The following is a 15715-nucleotide window of genomic DNA, read 5'->3' as shown; positions in this document are numbered from 1 at the left end:
ACGTGGCGCCAACAATAATACGAGGGTGATCGTATCAGAATAAATCGACCGATAGTCGAAGACATACACGGAGCTTATGATGAAAATATCGATCGGAACGATCAAAACTTATAGACCCGTAATCTCGTGGCAAAGTCGTCTTTTCCCTCCAGTGAACATATGTAATTATGTTAAATTATCAGTCGTTTGGTCACTTGTTATATCTAGTTAGTCGTGCGACGTTTCGAACCACATGCGCGCTGAAACGTCGGGCATGTCGGAAATTACGATTGACCGTCGTCGCAAAACGGGCGGAAGGACGAAACAGAAGTTTCATAGGACAAAAAGGATCGCGGGCGGAAGACACGACAGCCGCGATTGAGCGCTTCGCTACGTCGAGTGTCAGAAAAGTTGGGCGAACGTCGGACGGCACGATGAAACTTTCCCGGAAGATTAACCGTTGTCCTAAATCGTTCTCGGCAATCGGACACCAGTGTCCGTATATATCCGCCGTAAAATCCGGTCCTTTCCTCCGGTCTCGTTATATCAAAAAATTAAACGACATTGAGACGGATATTTCTGTCGGCGAAGACGGATCTTATTCTCTAGGACGACGTGGCGCGAATTTTTCTTCCGGAGAAGTCGCTTGTACTTTCCGCGGAAAATGTAGCTACTTTTTAACAGCCTTAGTGATTCTTTCTTTTGGTACTAAAATTAAATTGAATTAAAAAGTGGACGAGTATTTTGTGTCAACTGGAGAATATCGGTTGTTTGTGATATCACAAAATGCATTTTTATCCTAATTTTTAAAAATTAAAAACAATAATAAAGAAATACGTGCATAACGTATCTGGGATTCTAAATTTTATTCACGAATATTTTTAACAATTTTGAAAATATCAGAAAATTAATAAATTTAAAATAAAATTTTATTTTATGTTTATTACTCTATAAACACTTCTGTGCATTGCTTTAATTTTTTGCTTTTTGTATCTTTCAAGGCATTTCTGCCAACTTTTCTCTCAGGAAGCCCTATAATGAGAATGTAAATTCGCGAGCTTCGCGGCAAGTTCTCCATTAGTAAATAAACGTTACGATCCTTGACGTCCAGCACGCGCGGAAATAAGAAAACTCACATGTGCAACTTGAAGAACAGTTTCGCCGTATATGTGTAAACGGTATGTGGTTTGAAATGACGCACTGTGGAACATTAAGTGAAGCTATAATAGTCTCTCAGTGTGCAACCTATGGCTCGATTATATATCTCATGCAGGTAATGAAACTATAAAGACCGAAACTATAAAGAATCGTTCGCGATTGATTAGAGTTTATTTAAATTTTGTTTTATACTGATCACGATTATCGGCGATATTTGATAAAAATCAAATAGATATCTAACGACAAATGAGACATTCTTTATGTTCTATGCCTCATGAAAGAATCAAGACAATCTTTTTTGCTTCATTTTTTGGACATCAAATTTTCAATGACGTACAAATAATTCTACTTGGCAACGTTTAAATGGCAGAGAATACGATGAAGGTGATGAGAGCAAAACGTTCGTTTATTCCTCGAAATCTCAAGATGTCTTATCTTAAGGTCGATCTTGAGATCAGAGCCACTGAATCTCTTTAGTCGCCGGCTGAAATGCGATGTCGCCGCCATGCAAATGCTCGGCTTAAGCGAACGACGTTACAACTGTTTAACCGCTTCGAAATGTGTTTGAACGTGCTCCCGCGGGAATATGAGCACATACTTTTTTAAAAATAAACACGTCGCAAACTACAAAATTGTTCCTCGATAACTGCAATTTAAGTGTAAAAAGTTAATATTGTGGCATTGAGAGGGGTTATCATTAACATGTAAAATGTAAATAGAAAAAAAGAGAAGAGAAAGCTGAAGAATAATAATATTTCAATTTTCTTCTCCTGTAATCATTGCTAAGATATATTTGCGCGGAATTTTTTACATTTTCTCTTGCACAAAAATTGGGTATTTATCAAGAATGCACTTTATCGAAGATTCATATTCGCGAAAATGCGTGATTTAGTTAATTTTCATAAAAAGTTGGATATCTGCATCTTTATAACTCTTTTAAATGCGAAGCCAACATGCGTTTTTGTAAAAAAAGAAGCTGACACTCGAGAATTTTCGTATCGATATTGGGACGCCCCGTCGTGCGAGAAGAAAGAGCGACCATGACAGCAGCTAAATAGATTAAATTGTTAATTATTATTTTAGACAGTAAAATGCCGCGGTAAGCATGAATATTTATGGACCAGGTAATCTGTAATTTCTTAATATATAGGCGTTATATTGAATCCTTAAATCCATGTCGACACCGTCACGGGAGATATTATGAATGAATTTATGAATTTCGGATCGATTATCACGTTGTACCATTTTGCAAAAACGATAGATGCGGAAAAGCCGTGGTTGATAATTTCAAGAGTAAAATAATATTATTCATGTTCAATAAAGACATATTTTCCCATCCTGCGATTTCTTGATTTTTTTATATGATTGAATTGTGATTGTTCTATCTTGGTCATCATTCTACGTTAGTCAATTTCGAGCCATCTGTCATATGTGACTACGAGTTACCTTTCAAATGCCGAGATAAACATTCTCTCTAATCGCAGACGAATTGCAAAATCTATTGCGACTTGAAATTCCGCGAAGTAATTATGATTTAATTTTACAAGGAATATTCAAGACTTTTTAATGCTATTTAATTTATATATTTCTCGTTGATGCATTTGACCCATAGCATATACTATAAAGATCTTTAGAAATTAAAGATTTAATCAAGTAATATAAGATAGTAGTATATAAAGAGTTTCTTTAATTTTTTATTAGTAATTTCGAACATCTTATACAGTTAACATTTTTTTATTGTTTTCATTGAATTTAATTATTTGTCACAGTAGAAATAAATTTATGCAAAATGACAAAGTTGCTTTTGATTAAAAGAAATCCGCAATTTTGTTTGAAAAAGAGAATCTTCTTGGAATTATTATATTATAGGAATTGTCGAAAAAATAAATTCGCACTAAAATATTGAAAGCGTTTTATGCGAGTTAAATACGTCACATCAATCGCCGCGATTTCTTAAGTCGATTTGCCGTATTACATTCTTACCATACTGTGATGGAAAATTGTATCCTTCTGACATCCTTCTAATATTATTTTATCGGGCCGAGCATTACGGTATATAGACACGCGGAGGGGACTATGAAATAAGAGGTATTGGGATTATCTTGACCTATCTTTCGTGCAGTCAAACATCGATCTTGCGAAGTCGAGCAAACACTACATCCATCTCTCGACACAACGATAGCACATTATGAGATAATGTCGCGGTCGCTCTTCAATTTGTGCAAAAAGAAATATGTCGCGAATGACAAATAAATTTTGACGTAACGATTTCACGGTATCGCTTTCGAAATCGAATATTATTTCGCGTAGCCAGAGTTGTTTAGCACGCTAGAGTTAATATTCTCCGACGAGAATGGACGACAGTACTCTCATGTGCGATCGTTAATATTCATAAAGCCCGAAGTAGCTCGAGTACGCGTTATTCGGATCAGTAACATGAGCTGCCCTTGTAGATTTAACAGATTTTCCTCGTGGTGACAGCGGTGAAAAATCTATAAACCAGGCAAGGAGAGCAATTTTGTTGACCGCGAGACGAAGTTAATAATAGATTTTGAGAATCAGAGGATTTGTCCAAAAAATCAGAAAGGATATTTTTTTTCCTTTCTTTTGATATTGATATCTTTTGTTCCATTAAGCATTTTCCTAAATAAGAATTCGTGAACGAGACTCTATGGGCGCACAATTCAATGGATAAGACTTATTTCTTCCCACTGGAGTTTATTTCTTTATCTTTACATTTATATATATTCGGCTTTATAAATATTATGTCTTCCCCAAGATAATATTCCCGTTTGCTTTCATAATTAATCATGACATAGCTTTGTGAATTAACTTTTTTTGTCGCAATTAGATCGCATAAAATATTGATATTATTTAAAAAAGAAATAAAGAGAAATCAGGAGAGAGCTTATCCTCTGAAATTTTTGGAAACATTAATTTTTCTGCGAGAGATTTTCATTTTCGTTGCTGTGAATGAATTAATTATTAGAGAGTATTACGCTTAATCTCGAAATAATGCTTTCAGTTTCTTTGTATATTTAATCAACGTCATGCTACGCTTTATTTCGACTACCTTTTTTTTAGACACACTCAATTTTATTAAATTGCTACTGTTTACATAAAAGTTAAGGACTACGGGCCTTTTTTTTTCATTACCGAGTAAAAATCCAAATCTCCCTTTTTTTCAGCTGATTGTGCGTGACGAAGTTTCTCGGGGTGTCAAAAATAGAATAAATCTGCATGCGCGCACAGGTGCGACATGTTAAAGGAATTACTTCGTAGCGAATGCGTGTCCCGCTTTCTGATAATTCCTTTGATCAGCGCATGTTGCGGGAGCTTGATTGTCTTCTCGGCAAGATAATCAAACTTGGACGGTCCCTTTTATCTCGCTATCTCTCGATGTACCTCGATGTATCAATTATTGGACTGTAAGATAGGTCAGAAATTCTTTAATTTCATATTATTCAGAAAAAAATTCTTTCGCGAGTCCTGTTTTTTTTTCTTTCTTTCAACAAGGACATTGGTCTGCAATTATCGCAATTATCGCAATCCATTCATAACATTATAAAAAAATCAAGTTTGTACGAAAAATCTTTGAGAAAGCATCAACGTATTTTTTATCCACCGATAAATATTTAATTTTTTAACACATTTATTTCTCATTCTCATCGTTTGCCAGATTTAGCGAATTCCAAATAAATCGTCCGGTGACGTCGGAACTCGTTCTTGAAATAATTTCGCGAATTGCGAGGTTGGTTTCCATCTGGCACAGTGGAAAAGCCGTGTTTCAGTCGCGACAACAATAGGCACGAAGCGAGCGAAGAAGAGAAGCGAAGGATACAAGCTGCCGCTTATCTGCTGTGCGTGGTATTCATAAACGAAGCACGGTTTTGGAAACAAAGTGAGTCACGACGGGAATATCTCGAGAAATGGAAACGACGTATCAATAAACGCTCATGGCGCAACAGAACGACTTGGGGAATCGCGGAAACGACGGATCTCGCTACTTTGATTCAATCGCTACGATCGCAAGACATTCTTCAGCAGATCGTTTTAACGTCGTTATTTCCGCACATCGCGAATGTTTCATTAGGGGATGTAAAATCGGCGATGTGCAATGCAAGAGGATCTCTTCTAACGAGTCTCGACGACGATTCGCTCGAGAATCTAAAACGTGTATCCGCTGTTTTCCGGACGCATTTCCTTTCACGCATAAATTCTTCCACCCCCGCGTTTCGCACGATATTTCCAGGCTCAAAGGCACGTCTCTTCCCCCTCTGCAACCCCCTCATTCGGATGGGGTGCACATCCTCTTATCCTACCTGCCTGCATCCTCGTCCTCGGCGCGTCGACGTACGGTTGCGCATATCGATGCACTCGCTCCGCGTGACGAGCACGTTGCATGTCGCCGCTGTTCGCTTATTTGCATACACGTCGGTGCAAACGTGATGCACGTATCCGCGTGATGCGCGACACGGAGTTGCCAGGTCGCGCTGAGCGCGTAAAGACTTTCGTCTTCCTTTCTTTCCTTCTTCCGGCACGTCGAATGACGTGACGGCTGTCACATCGAGGTGGTAGTTCTTCGCTCTGATATCTGATGCCGTTGGAATTTTGATGCTCCAGCCACCGTACGGATATGTAGACACTGGTACACTGCACGTTCGCTTATCTAACGAAATTGACGCCGACTTCTTCGGAATTTTAATGACGGTATGGACTACTCGGTGCATGTGCACTTTCGTATATGCAAGAGACGGTCTTTTCCATAGCGGATGATGCGAAAGTTATCGTCTACCATATCGATAGAAGATCACATTTTCTGTTCAATTTTTTGATGTCTTGTTTGTTATGCAAGATAAATCTCTTAGTAGAGAATTTATAAAGCTTGCCAATAGATTTTAAGCTATTTTAAGGATAATTTTCTTTATTTGTTAGGTATGTTTGTTTATCATATCAAATAAATAAAATAAATATAAAATAAATAAGGATAAGAAAAAATATGTGAAAAGATTGATAAAAAAGTAATAATTAAATGTATAGTTTTAAGATTTGAAATAATTTCTTTCAGAATTATTAATTAAATTATTATTAAGAAGTTATCATTAATCTGGGCGCTAACACAACATTGACTTTTATTAAGATAAAATATATGAAAATAATCAAAAAATGTTAATATTAATATATTGCACAAAAATTAATAATTAAAAATAATAATAAGAGTTACAAAACATTATTTTTTTTCTTTTTTATTTCTTTTAATAACTTATTCTTTCTCATATTGTATAGGGCATTTTTTATAAAATTCATTTTGTTTTATGGATGCAATTAAATTTCATGCTCTTTTCCGACAACAGGAACCAATAAGATATATGATGAAAATCTGATCTTGAGGGGCAGATCCCTGTTTGCGTATCTCTTTTGTAGGCAGATATCTGAGTTTCTTGAGATTTATGACAATGATAGGGGGGAATCTGTGGAGATTCGAATTATACCAAAGATATGAGGTACTCTTAAAATTTTATTTTGCTATTCCTATATCATATGTCGGTGGAGTCATCAAACCCGATTATATATGTATACTGTATGTATCTTTTTGTATCACGGATTCTTTTTGCATTGCTGACAAAATTAAATTTATCTCGAATAAATTAAATTTTGTCGATAAATATTTTCCATCTTATAGTTAGGTCATCTTTAAATAATTTGTTTAAGAAAATGCAATAATATATATTTTTCGGCTTTCATATTATTCTTTCGATAATAATTGTCTCGAAATTAACTCGGAATCTCTTTGATTAGTTTTATAATTACAGAGATATACTAGACATTACAGTTATTAGGTCGTTACGTATTTAATGTCATATACTGAAAATTGCAGTTTCCTGAAACGCTCTTTTATACAAAATATACTGAATTCTTAGCACAGCTTAAGTGGTTATAATTGATACAATTATTTATTATTGTACAACGTAATTTACGAAAATGGGCTATCATTTGCAATGACGTTCTCGAATGAGATTTGATTAGCCGTTACCCACGAACTGCTAGTTAAATCATTAATCTTGATGAAAGCTGGTGGTGAAAGAGGATGAGAATTTTCACGGGGGAGAAACGTGTTGGCGTACCTAGCCGGATACCAAGTTTCTTGATAGATGCGGGATCAAGGACGGAAATCCGGAGCCGGAAACTCGAAGGAAGGCGATTAAAGTCTGGAATACATATATATATGGCTATAGGTAATCGAAAGCAGAAATAGAGAGAGAAACAAAAAGAGAGAAACAGAAAGAGAGAAAGTTTTACAAAGAAGTGTCGACCGATGCGGAGCAAGCGAGATCATATCCCGTCTTTCTTTCTCTCTTTTTCTTTGTCTCGCCGATCTCTTCTAATCCTTTTAAACCTTCCTAAGGCTGCGTTTCCAACGTCTCGCGCGTGTGCGAGAAAATCGAGTAAAACGAAAATTCCGCGCGATCTCTTGCATCTGCGAGCGCTTCCTAATATCGAGATAACTTTATCAGATATCGATATCGAATCAGCAACATCCCGGTTATCCACCAATTTTGCATGGTGAATCTCGCGATATTCTCAGCCCAGAAGACCTCGATTCAAAGTTTATACAAAGAATTTCACAGATCATATATTTTTCAGGCTTAAAATTTTATTCGGCTGTTTGTATTTTGATCTCATCTTATTGTTTCTAATGAAACGTGGCATGCGAATCCTTTTTCAATCCATTGAGAGATTCAAGACCTCTGTTAAGGCTTAGATTTTGCGATGAATTATAAAAGAAAAAAATCAGTCCGATTGGATTAGGCGAAATTAAGTGAGCACAATACTTTCGCAGAGTGCAAGAGAGCGTATCTGGGTAGCATAAACCATTTTAGAGCCGGCTTTGTAAGCTTTTGCGGCGCGATTTCGTGTGCACAGCGCCTCAGGCTATATTCCGCGGCTCTGCAGCTGCGGAATTAAGCGGGAAGGAAGCCTCATATACGCGGGAACGTGTTACGATCGTGGCGCGTCTATAATCCTTAAGGAACCCGACCGAGCGATAAAGACACGGTCCGGGGACGTGTCCGCCCACCGGAGTGCCATTCGAAACGGCACTCCACCCAACGAAAATACCAAAATCGAATTGCCGAGTAATTTCCTCACTAATGCACTGGTCTCGTTGCCCCGGAAATGAGCGCGGACGTCGGCGGCGCCGCAAAAACCACCGAATCTTCTCTTTTCCGAGAACAGACAGAAGCTACGAAGAGAGACAAGCTCGCCACGAACACGTAGCTCGTCCCGATCTCATCAGGTCCTTCGCTCTGTCGTTCCCGAAATGATTCTCTTCGGGAGCAATCACATTCTGCATACGCAAATTTATTTCCAGCAGTCCTCGAATTGAAAAATAAATTTATCGATTTCAGAAGCAAAGTATCCTATAAATGATGATTGCCTCGATGTTATGAAATATATATAGAAGAAAGAATCGGTTTGAAAATGTTTATTTTCAAAGGATATTTTTTCGGAAATTAAAAAATTAATTTATTAAATAAATATAATAGCTAATATATGCACTTTTATTATTAAAATACATTGGAGAAATATTTTTCTTTGAACTGGTGTTATATGAATCTAATGAAATGGAAAATAAAATAAAATTTTTAACATTGTGTAAAATTTTTATTTAAATAAATAAATAAATAATATTTGTGTGATAAAAATATATAGTTTAATAACATAGATAAAAAAGATTGAAAAAATGCTTATTTTTTATTTTTTTTTAGATAATTTATCGAAGCTGAATCGTATTCATCGTACAAGTGCATACAATTATTTAGAATGCTATTATATTTATCTTCTCAATATGTCGTTTCAATATTTTTTGTAGCTTTTCATCTTAATTTTATTATTAAAACGAAAGATGTTTTTTTACATTAAAATCAGAACTTAATTTTTAGACAAATAAAGAAATAAAATTATGACCAATAAAGAACATTTATTTTTCAATCTAAAATCCATTTATATCACAACATTTATCCCATCGATGTATCAATACATTAATACTGATAAAATAGAATAGACAAAATAAAAATCGAATGGTTCCAGAAGATTATCCATATTGACTTTTTACTAAGAGGAATCACAATAACGAATGAATACTACTGTGGTCTTTTGTTTTATTTGTAGAGTAATTTGCAACAAACGATGTGGTTTGTTGTAAAAAAAGAAGTAATTTTTCTGCAGAATAATGCACGACTACACACCACCTGGAAAACCATGGAAAAACTGGAAACATTCGATTGAGAAGTCCTTCCATAGTCCCGATTTAACGCTTTCAGACTTCCATCTATTTAGTTCATTGAAAGAACACTTATACGGTAAATTATTTCAATCAGAAGATAGCTTGAAACGTATGCAAATTCGGACGTCAGGATAAATCGTTATATTCTGTCGGTATTAACGCATTGGTACGTCGATAGGATAAATGCCGTGATGTAAATGGAGATTACGTTGAAAAATATCATCCCCCTTACAGTCCCGATTTAGCGCCTTCAGACTTCCATCTGTTTAGTCCATTGAAGGAACACTTAGGCGGCAAATAATTTCAATCGAAAGATGAGCTCGAAACGTGTATTGCAATAGTTGAGACGTCAGGCTAATTCGTTTTATTCTGTCGGTATTAACGCATTAGTACGTCCATAGAATAAATACTATGATATAATTGAAGATTACGTTGAAAAATAATTGTTCTTTAATGGGGTCATAATTTTGTCTCTTTACCTGTCTAAAAATTAAATTCGACTTTAAAGGGAATATGTGTTCTTCATATATATTTTTAAACATAAAAAAACTTTTTATTTGTTTATTTAAATATAAAGTTTACATGCATTAGCATTCTATTTTTTGATTTGTTGGATCTTTTTATGTTTTTCTCTCTTTTTGAGCTTACATAAATTCATATAAATGTGTATTATCTTAAAATTCCAGTAATTTCTATTCACAAATGGGATAAATTAATTTATCGATATTGACTATCATAGCAAGTTCAATGTCAATAGCACTGTTCGTTTGCAAAGTATCTATAAATATACGAGGCAATGAAAAGGCTATTAATAAGGGTGAAATGTGGCTAATGAACGAAATCGTGGGCGGCACTCGGCCACAAACAATGGCGCGACGCCAAAAAAATAACGAGTCGTCGAGGGCAAAATATTTCGGAATCTCGGTCGGAGCCGCGCGTTAATAAAATGTCGATTATTTTGGCCTCGTGTCAAAATATCTTAACTACTTGGCGATACTTTCGCGTGTCTCCGGAACCGCGGTGTTTGCCGCTTATAATCACACTGCGGCGATATCTGAGGTCGTATCTCTGTGTGAACTAACTCTAACTTTAATTTGAACCTTCTGTGTTAATTACTAGCTCGAGATTCTCGCTGTTTATTTTCGAAATAAGATGAGATTTAAGCCGATTTAACTCGGAAGCGCTTTTCGACGTGCTCGACGCGCGTTTCCGGATGGCATATATGTTACTCGATAGTGATTGTGTTGTTTCGCGAAACTACGATGAATATTGATGACCGTGCCCCGATGAAATAGTAGAATTAACGATTGGAGGATTAATTGAGATTAATAATCATCTTTTTCCGCTCGGAAACTGGGGCATTAAATTCGCGCGAAAAATTTGCGCGGCGTGTAACATCGAATTTTCGGCGCTCTAGAAGATATCTCGTGACGATTGCTTCCAGGACAAAATACGAGCGAGCTCTCTTTGCGTGACCTCGTAAAGTGTTTTCTCCGAAAGCAAAGGGAGATGAAAACGAGGAAAGATCGGTCGAGAGCGTTCGTTTGAAATTTTCTTAAATAAGTTTAGCGTTCTAAAGACGCGCACGTGATCGTTCAATTTACAGAAATGAAAATATTCGATATTCCATTCCTCGTCTTTTATGCTTGACAATAGACAGATTCCTCGGATACACGCGCAAGAACGAAAAATTTTTTTCGCATATTTTGTACTGCGACACGTAATGTGTATCCGAATCATTTTTTTTCTGATATATATATATATTCCTCCTATTTAGTTTTCAATTGTGAAAATTGATAATCAGTGCAGTTTAACGATGACACTATACTTGAACGCATGTACTGTTGAGTGTCCGATAATGCATTCTGTGGAAAGTAATGCAATCGAGTTTTCTGTCCCACTATTACGTAAACATGGAATAATTTTATTAGAAGCTATTACATTGCACTCTACTAATGGCGTCACTTCTTCTTCCCCCGTCGTCTCTTATTTCAATGTACTTTGTTCGCCTCTTTCTCTTCTTTAAAAGAAGACATTATCAACATAGAAAGTTACTTTCAAACCTACTTTTCGTTGCCGCGAGATTATTTCTATTTTATCATTAAGAAAAAACCGAATTATATCTTTATGACAGATAAAAACTGATTAAGAATTAAAAACTAGGAAGAAACTTTTGTGAACCGGTTATATTAAAAATTATTATTTCTTTGATAAAAAATATATTCTTCTACAAATAAATAACAATCTTATTGATACAGAAACGTGAAAGAACAAGGTTCTTATCTTCGATAAGAAAATAATAAGGAGATAATGATAGACAGATGATGCTCACCTCGCATATAGATATAAGCGGTGCCGCGCATATTTCTTCTCGTGAGGACAACAAGATTCAAGATATTTCCGATGATGCCGAAGCAACAAATGGTCGGCAGCACGATGCCATAACTGATCCTTCTCAAAGTAGGTGTTCGAGGATCCTCCAGCATGTCCAAGTCCTCCGGTAGTAGGCAGATATTTCGAATCTTACTTATGTTGAACACGTCCATCATCTTGTCGCTATCCCTTATTCTCTTCAGAACCTTTCACAATCAGCGATAAGTTTTCTCGTCCCACCGTATACGCGAGTCCATCTTCGAACTCTTTCATTCAACCGCCGTTCGCACATCTCGCGCATCTAGTCCACACACACAAGTCGCTTAAATAAACGAGCACATTTCTTTGAAATTTTCCAACGACACGACGAGTCGATGACATCTTACGTGTATCGAACTTAAGAAAAAGATTAATACTGACAAAATTAGAAACGATATGCGTAAATTTATAAACGTTTCGTCGAATGGAATCGTTAAAATGGCGATTTGACGAATCACGAAGCGAATTTCACATTATGACGTGAACATCTGTCAAACTTGTCGTGCAACAGGTGTGACAAAAGTTTCATTTTGCCACGAGAGCACCTCGAAGTTCGAAGAGTTCTGAACAAGTCTGTCGGCCCGAATAAGCGGCTTTAATACTCTCGATATCTACGACTGCTTATTTCACCGAGGAATCTGAATGTGTTCTTCCTGATAATTTGTACACCGCCATCCTCGAGCGGCAGCTGTGCTATTCCTCGCTATCCTGGAAACAAACAGTTTGTAGTCTGCAAATCTTATATATTTACTATAGCGATATTTATTTCTTTGTATTGCGTTCAGGAAATTATAATCACGATTATGTGCTTAGGGTGAGAAATAATCGCGCAATTTATTTTTATCGTACAATAATATATTATAGATTTTTTTAGATTTTTTATTTAAACGCAGAAACTAAAATAAATGATAACAAAGAGGCAAAATTATTAAAAATTCTCTGCTTCCAGAATTTAACGATTGCTATAAAATTCGATGTGAAATTTTTTTCTTTTTGAAGTTCTCCTTTAAATTTAATATGTATTTAATTTTAGAAATAATATTAGTGAATATAAAATAAATTTATTTTTTGAGGAAGAGGAAGAGAGAGAGAGAGAGAGAGAGAGAGAGAGAGAGAGAGAGAGAGAGAGAGAGAGAGAGAGAGAGAGAGAGAAAGAGAAAGAGAAACTTATCTATCTTATCACGTATTCTCCGTAAATTTATATTCTCGAATTGTGGGAACTACGAAAATGCGAGATGATTGGAAGTAAAATCGAACATCCTCTATCGCGAAAGGGACACTAATGAATCGAGCTTGGAGCATGATTCTTCGTTGGTGCTGCCTCGCGAAGGAGCCAAGAAATCCGCGAACAAACGGAGCCGTTTCGTCGCAGGAAGGAAATCGTTGCTGGCGGCAGCAGATTTAGCAGCGCAAATTTAGATTCAGTAGTCGACTCTCCTGCATCTTGAGAATTTGCGGTTCAGAAAGCAGCTGAAATTCAGATTTCGAACGAAAATGGATAGCGCACCCGTCCTCTGCTGCTGCGTCCGGCACCCTCCCTCTTCGACCCCCTCGGTGACACTTCTCGCGAGCAACGCGTACCACAGAATTTCCCTCCTTTCCGGTAAGTCGGTTTATATTCAAGACATTTGTTTCCCCTGCGAATTCCTTTCGCGCTGAAATATTTTTTTGCCGACAACGAAAGAGGGAACCATCGCCTGTCGGTCGCAGATGAATATTATAATTTCCGCGTCTTGTCGCGCGAACCGAATTTCAAACAGAAAACGCTTTACGTGTAGTCTAATGCATCTTCTCTATATAATTTATTCATTGATTCGCCGTCAATACGAAATATTAAAATGCATCTTCCTACGTTCAGCGTTTTCATAAAGTTTGTCGAAGTTGGGGATCGCGTTTCACTTTAGACGTTCTTGATGCGATTCTCGGGAACTTTTTCGCGAAAAGTATTCCGCAAGTTTTTGAGAGACGAGTGCAAGTTACAGAGGAGAATTTAGATTGATTTTCTGTATGCCGGAAACAAAATATTCGCCTCAATTTTTTATCGTATTGATTTTTGCAGCTCTTTATTATATTAGCTCTTTCTTTTCTTGTCTCTTTTTAAAATATTTGTAAGTATAAAGATATGGAGCGATACCAAATATATTGTTGCTATTAAATACAGAATCGAGATATTATGTGATGATGTCAGTTATCGTTGACAATCGGTATTCTCGCAAAAAAAATGTTTTCTTTTCCAAGTGTTGAGACGAAGGCAACTGTCCGCAATCTATTTTCCTTGTAGTAAAATTGTTGTATGCCGCCTTATGGAACCCACGAGGATCGTAAGCGAGACTATAAAGAAAAGCTTTCACCGTCGTGTCATAGATTAGTCTGGTGAAGAGATTAGAAAAGGCTCATCCGTGGCAATTGGGGTTAGCAGCGGCTTAACAACCCTTTCGTATTTCGTGACTGAGAATTAAATGCGCGGCAATGTAATATCTTTAACGGTTATTATTTTATATAAGTTTGGGGTGCGTAAAATTCTGCTATTTATATATTATTATTTTCAGAATAAAATTACATTACCTATTACTAATCAATTCTCTAAAGTTTACTTCTAAAGTTTACTCTAAAGTTTAATCTCTAAAATTTAATTCCCTCATCATTCGTCTTGATTTTTTTTGTATGAATATCAAAAATTGTAATAACTTCGATATTGAAATGAAATGAGTGCTCGCGTTTAATAGATTACTTAATTAATATTTTCTATTTTAAGAAAAGATTTCTACGATCCCTCTCGTATTCATCGCATATACCCGTTGCAATTAGAATGAATTAACTCCCAATATTTTTTAGAATTAATTAATTATTTCTGTTCTGTGTATCCTAAGAATAATATAAGATCGACGGATTATAAAATGTGAAAATAATCGACTGCCTGTCGTAATAAACTCAAGAATGACTGCTGGAATCCCTAGATCATTCACCGAGATGCGGAGATTACTCAAACTTCCATGTGTACGGGGGATCATCATGATTAATCCTCGACCCCGACTCCAGGATAACGTTCTGCAAATCCTGGCGCGTTTTACGCTTTGCTTCGCAAATGTTTCCCGACGCGCGTGCAAGTTCCTCTTCGAGATCGTAAACTCGAGAGCAAATAGACGCACGTGTACTTCCTGCCATTTCACGGATAGCTTATCGATCACTTAACCGAAATACGTTAGCCTGGAGTTAGCGTCGGCCCGGCAATCTTTTATAACATCTTTTTTCACTTTGATCGCGCATTTGCGACCGAGATGATAACGACGACAAGTTCACGATGTAATAGACCTCGTTCCTCGGGTATAAGCTGTAAAATCACGATCGGTAGAGCGTCAAATTGTACCAGGACCAGGCTGATGGAACATGATCGGGCAGATGAGATTGCTCGCGAATTCCCGAAACCTGCGAGAGGAGACGTGACGAAATTTTTGAGTAAATTACGAGCGTGTTTTAGTCTTTAAGGTTTTTGATGTTGTTTGAGAAACGGGAGCTATAGAGTTGATGGATCACGATGAATTATTCCGACGTATTATCCTGAACAAAAAACTTAAAATTACGTTGTATGAATATTATTGGAATATTATTAACATAATGTTAGATAAATATTAAAAAATTGACGGGCTTGCGAGATCTACGCAATTAAAATTTCTATTTATATTCACAAGAGATTCTTGAAATATTCAAATATCGTCTTAAAAACAGATAGCTTCTTTCCTTCAAGGTTTTATGTCGACTTTATTGTTTCAACACTTAATATAAGTTTTGTAAAAAAAATAGCTCGAGCTCTTCAGTATCCCAACGTGTCCTTAGCGGAATAAAAATATACCCGCTGAGGATTAAGAAGACCAGCGCTTC

The 15715-nt window shown here is 36.4% G+C and overlaps 2 protein-coding genes across 4 annotated transcripts in view; one reads left to right on the top strand and one right to left on the bottom strand.

Annotated features, from left to right (window-relative positions):
* Positions 1–15715, top strand: part of LOC145967058 (uncharacterized) — a 150436-nt gene that overhangs the window by 80463 nt on the left and 54258 nt on the right. The gene's annotated exons all lie outside the window — the stretch shown is intronic.
* Positions 1–15715, bottom strand: part of LOC145967067 (putative G-protein coupled receptor B0563.6) — a 39229-nt gene that overhangs the window by 11212 nt on the left and 12302 nt on the right. For both annotated transcript variants that reach the window (XM_083091695.1, XM_083091696.1), the window contains exon 2: positions 11757–12544. In XM_083091695.1, the coding sequence (XP_082947821.1) occupies positions 11757–11973 (217 nt within the window). In that variant the 5' untranslated portion in view covers positions 11974–12544. The remainder of the gene's footprint in view (positions 1–11756; positions 12545–15715) is intronic.

This window comes from Camponotus vicinus, unplaced genomic scaffold (genome assembly GCF_025532165.1).
Source record: "Camponotus vicinus isolate PSW18456_S1 unplaced genomic scaffold, iyCamVici1.0 SCAF_2, whole genome shotgun sequence".
NCBI lineage: Eukaryota > Metazoa > Arthropoda > Insecta > Hymenoptera > Formicidae > Camponotus > Camponotus vicinus.
Note: the sequence above shows the minus strand (reverse complement) of the source record. Positions and strands in the feature narration are given on the sequence as shown.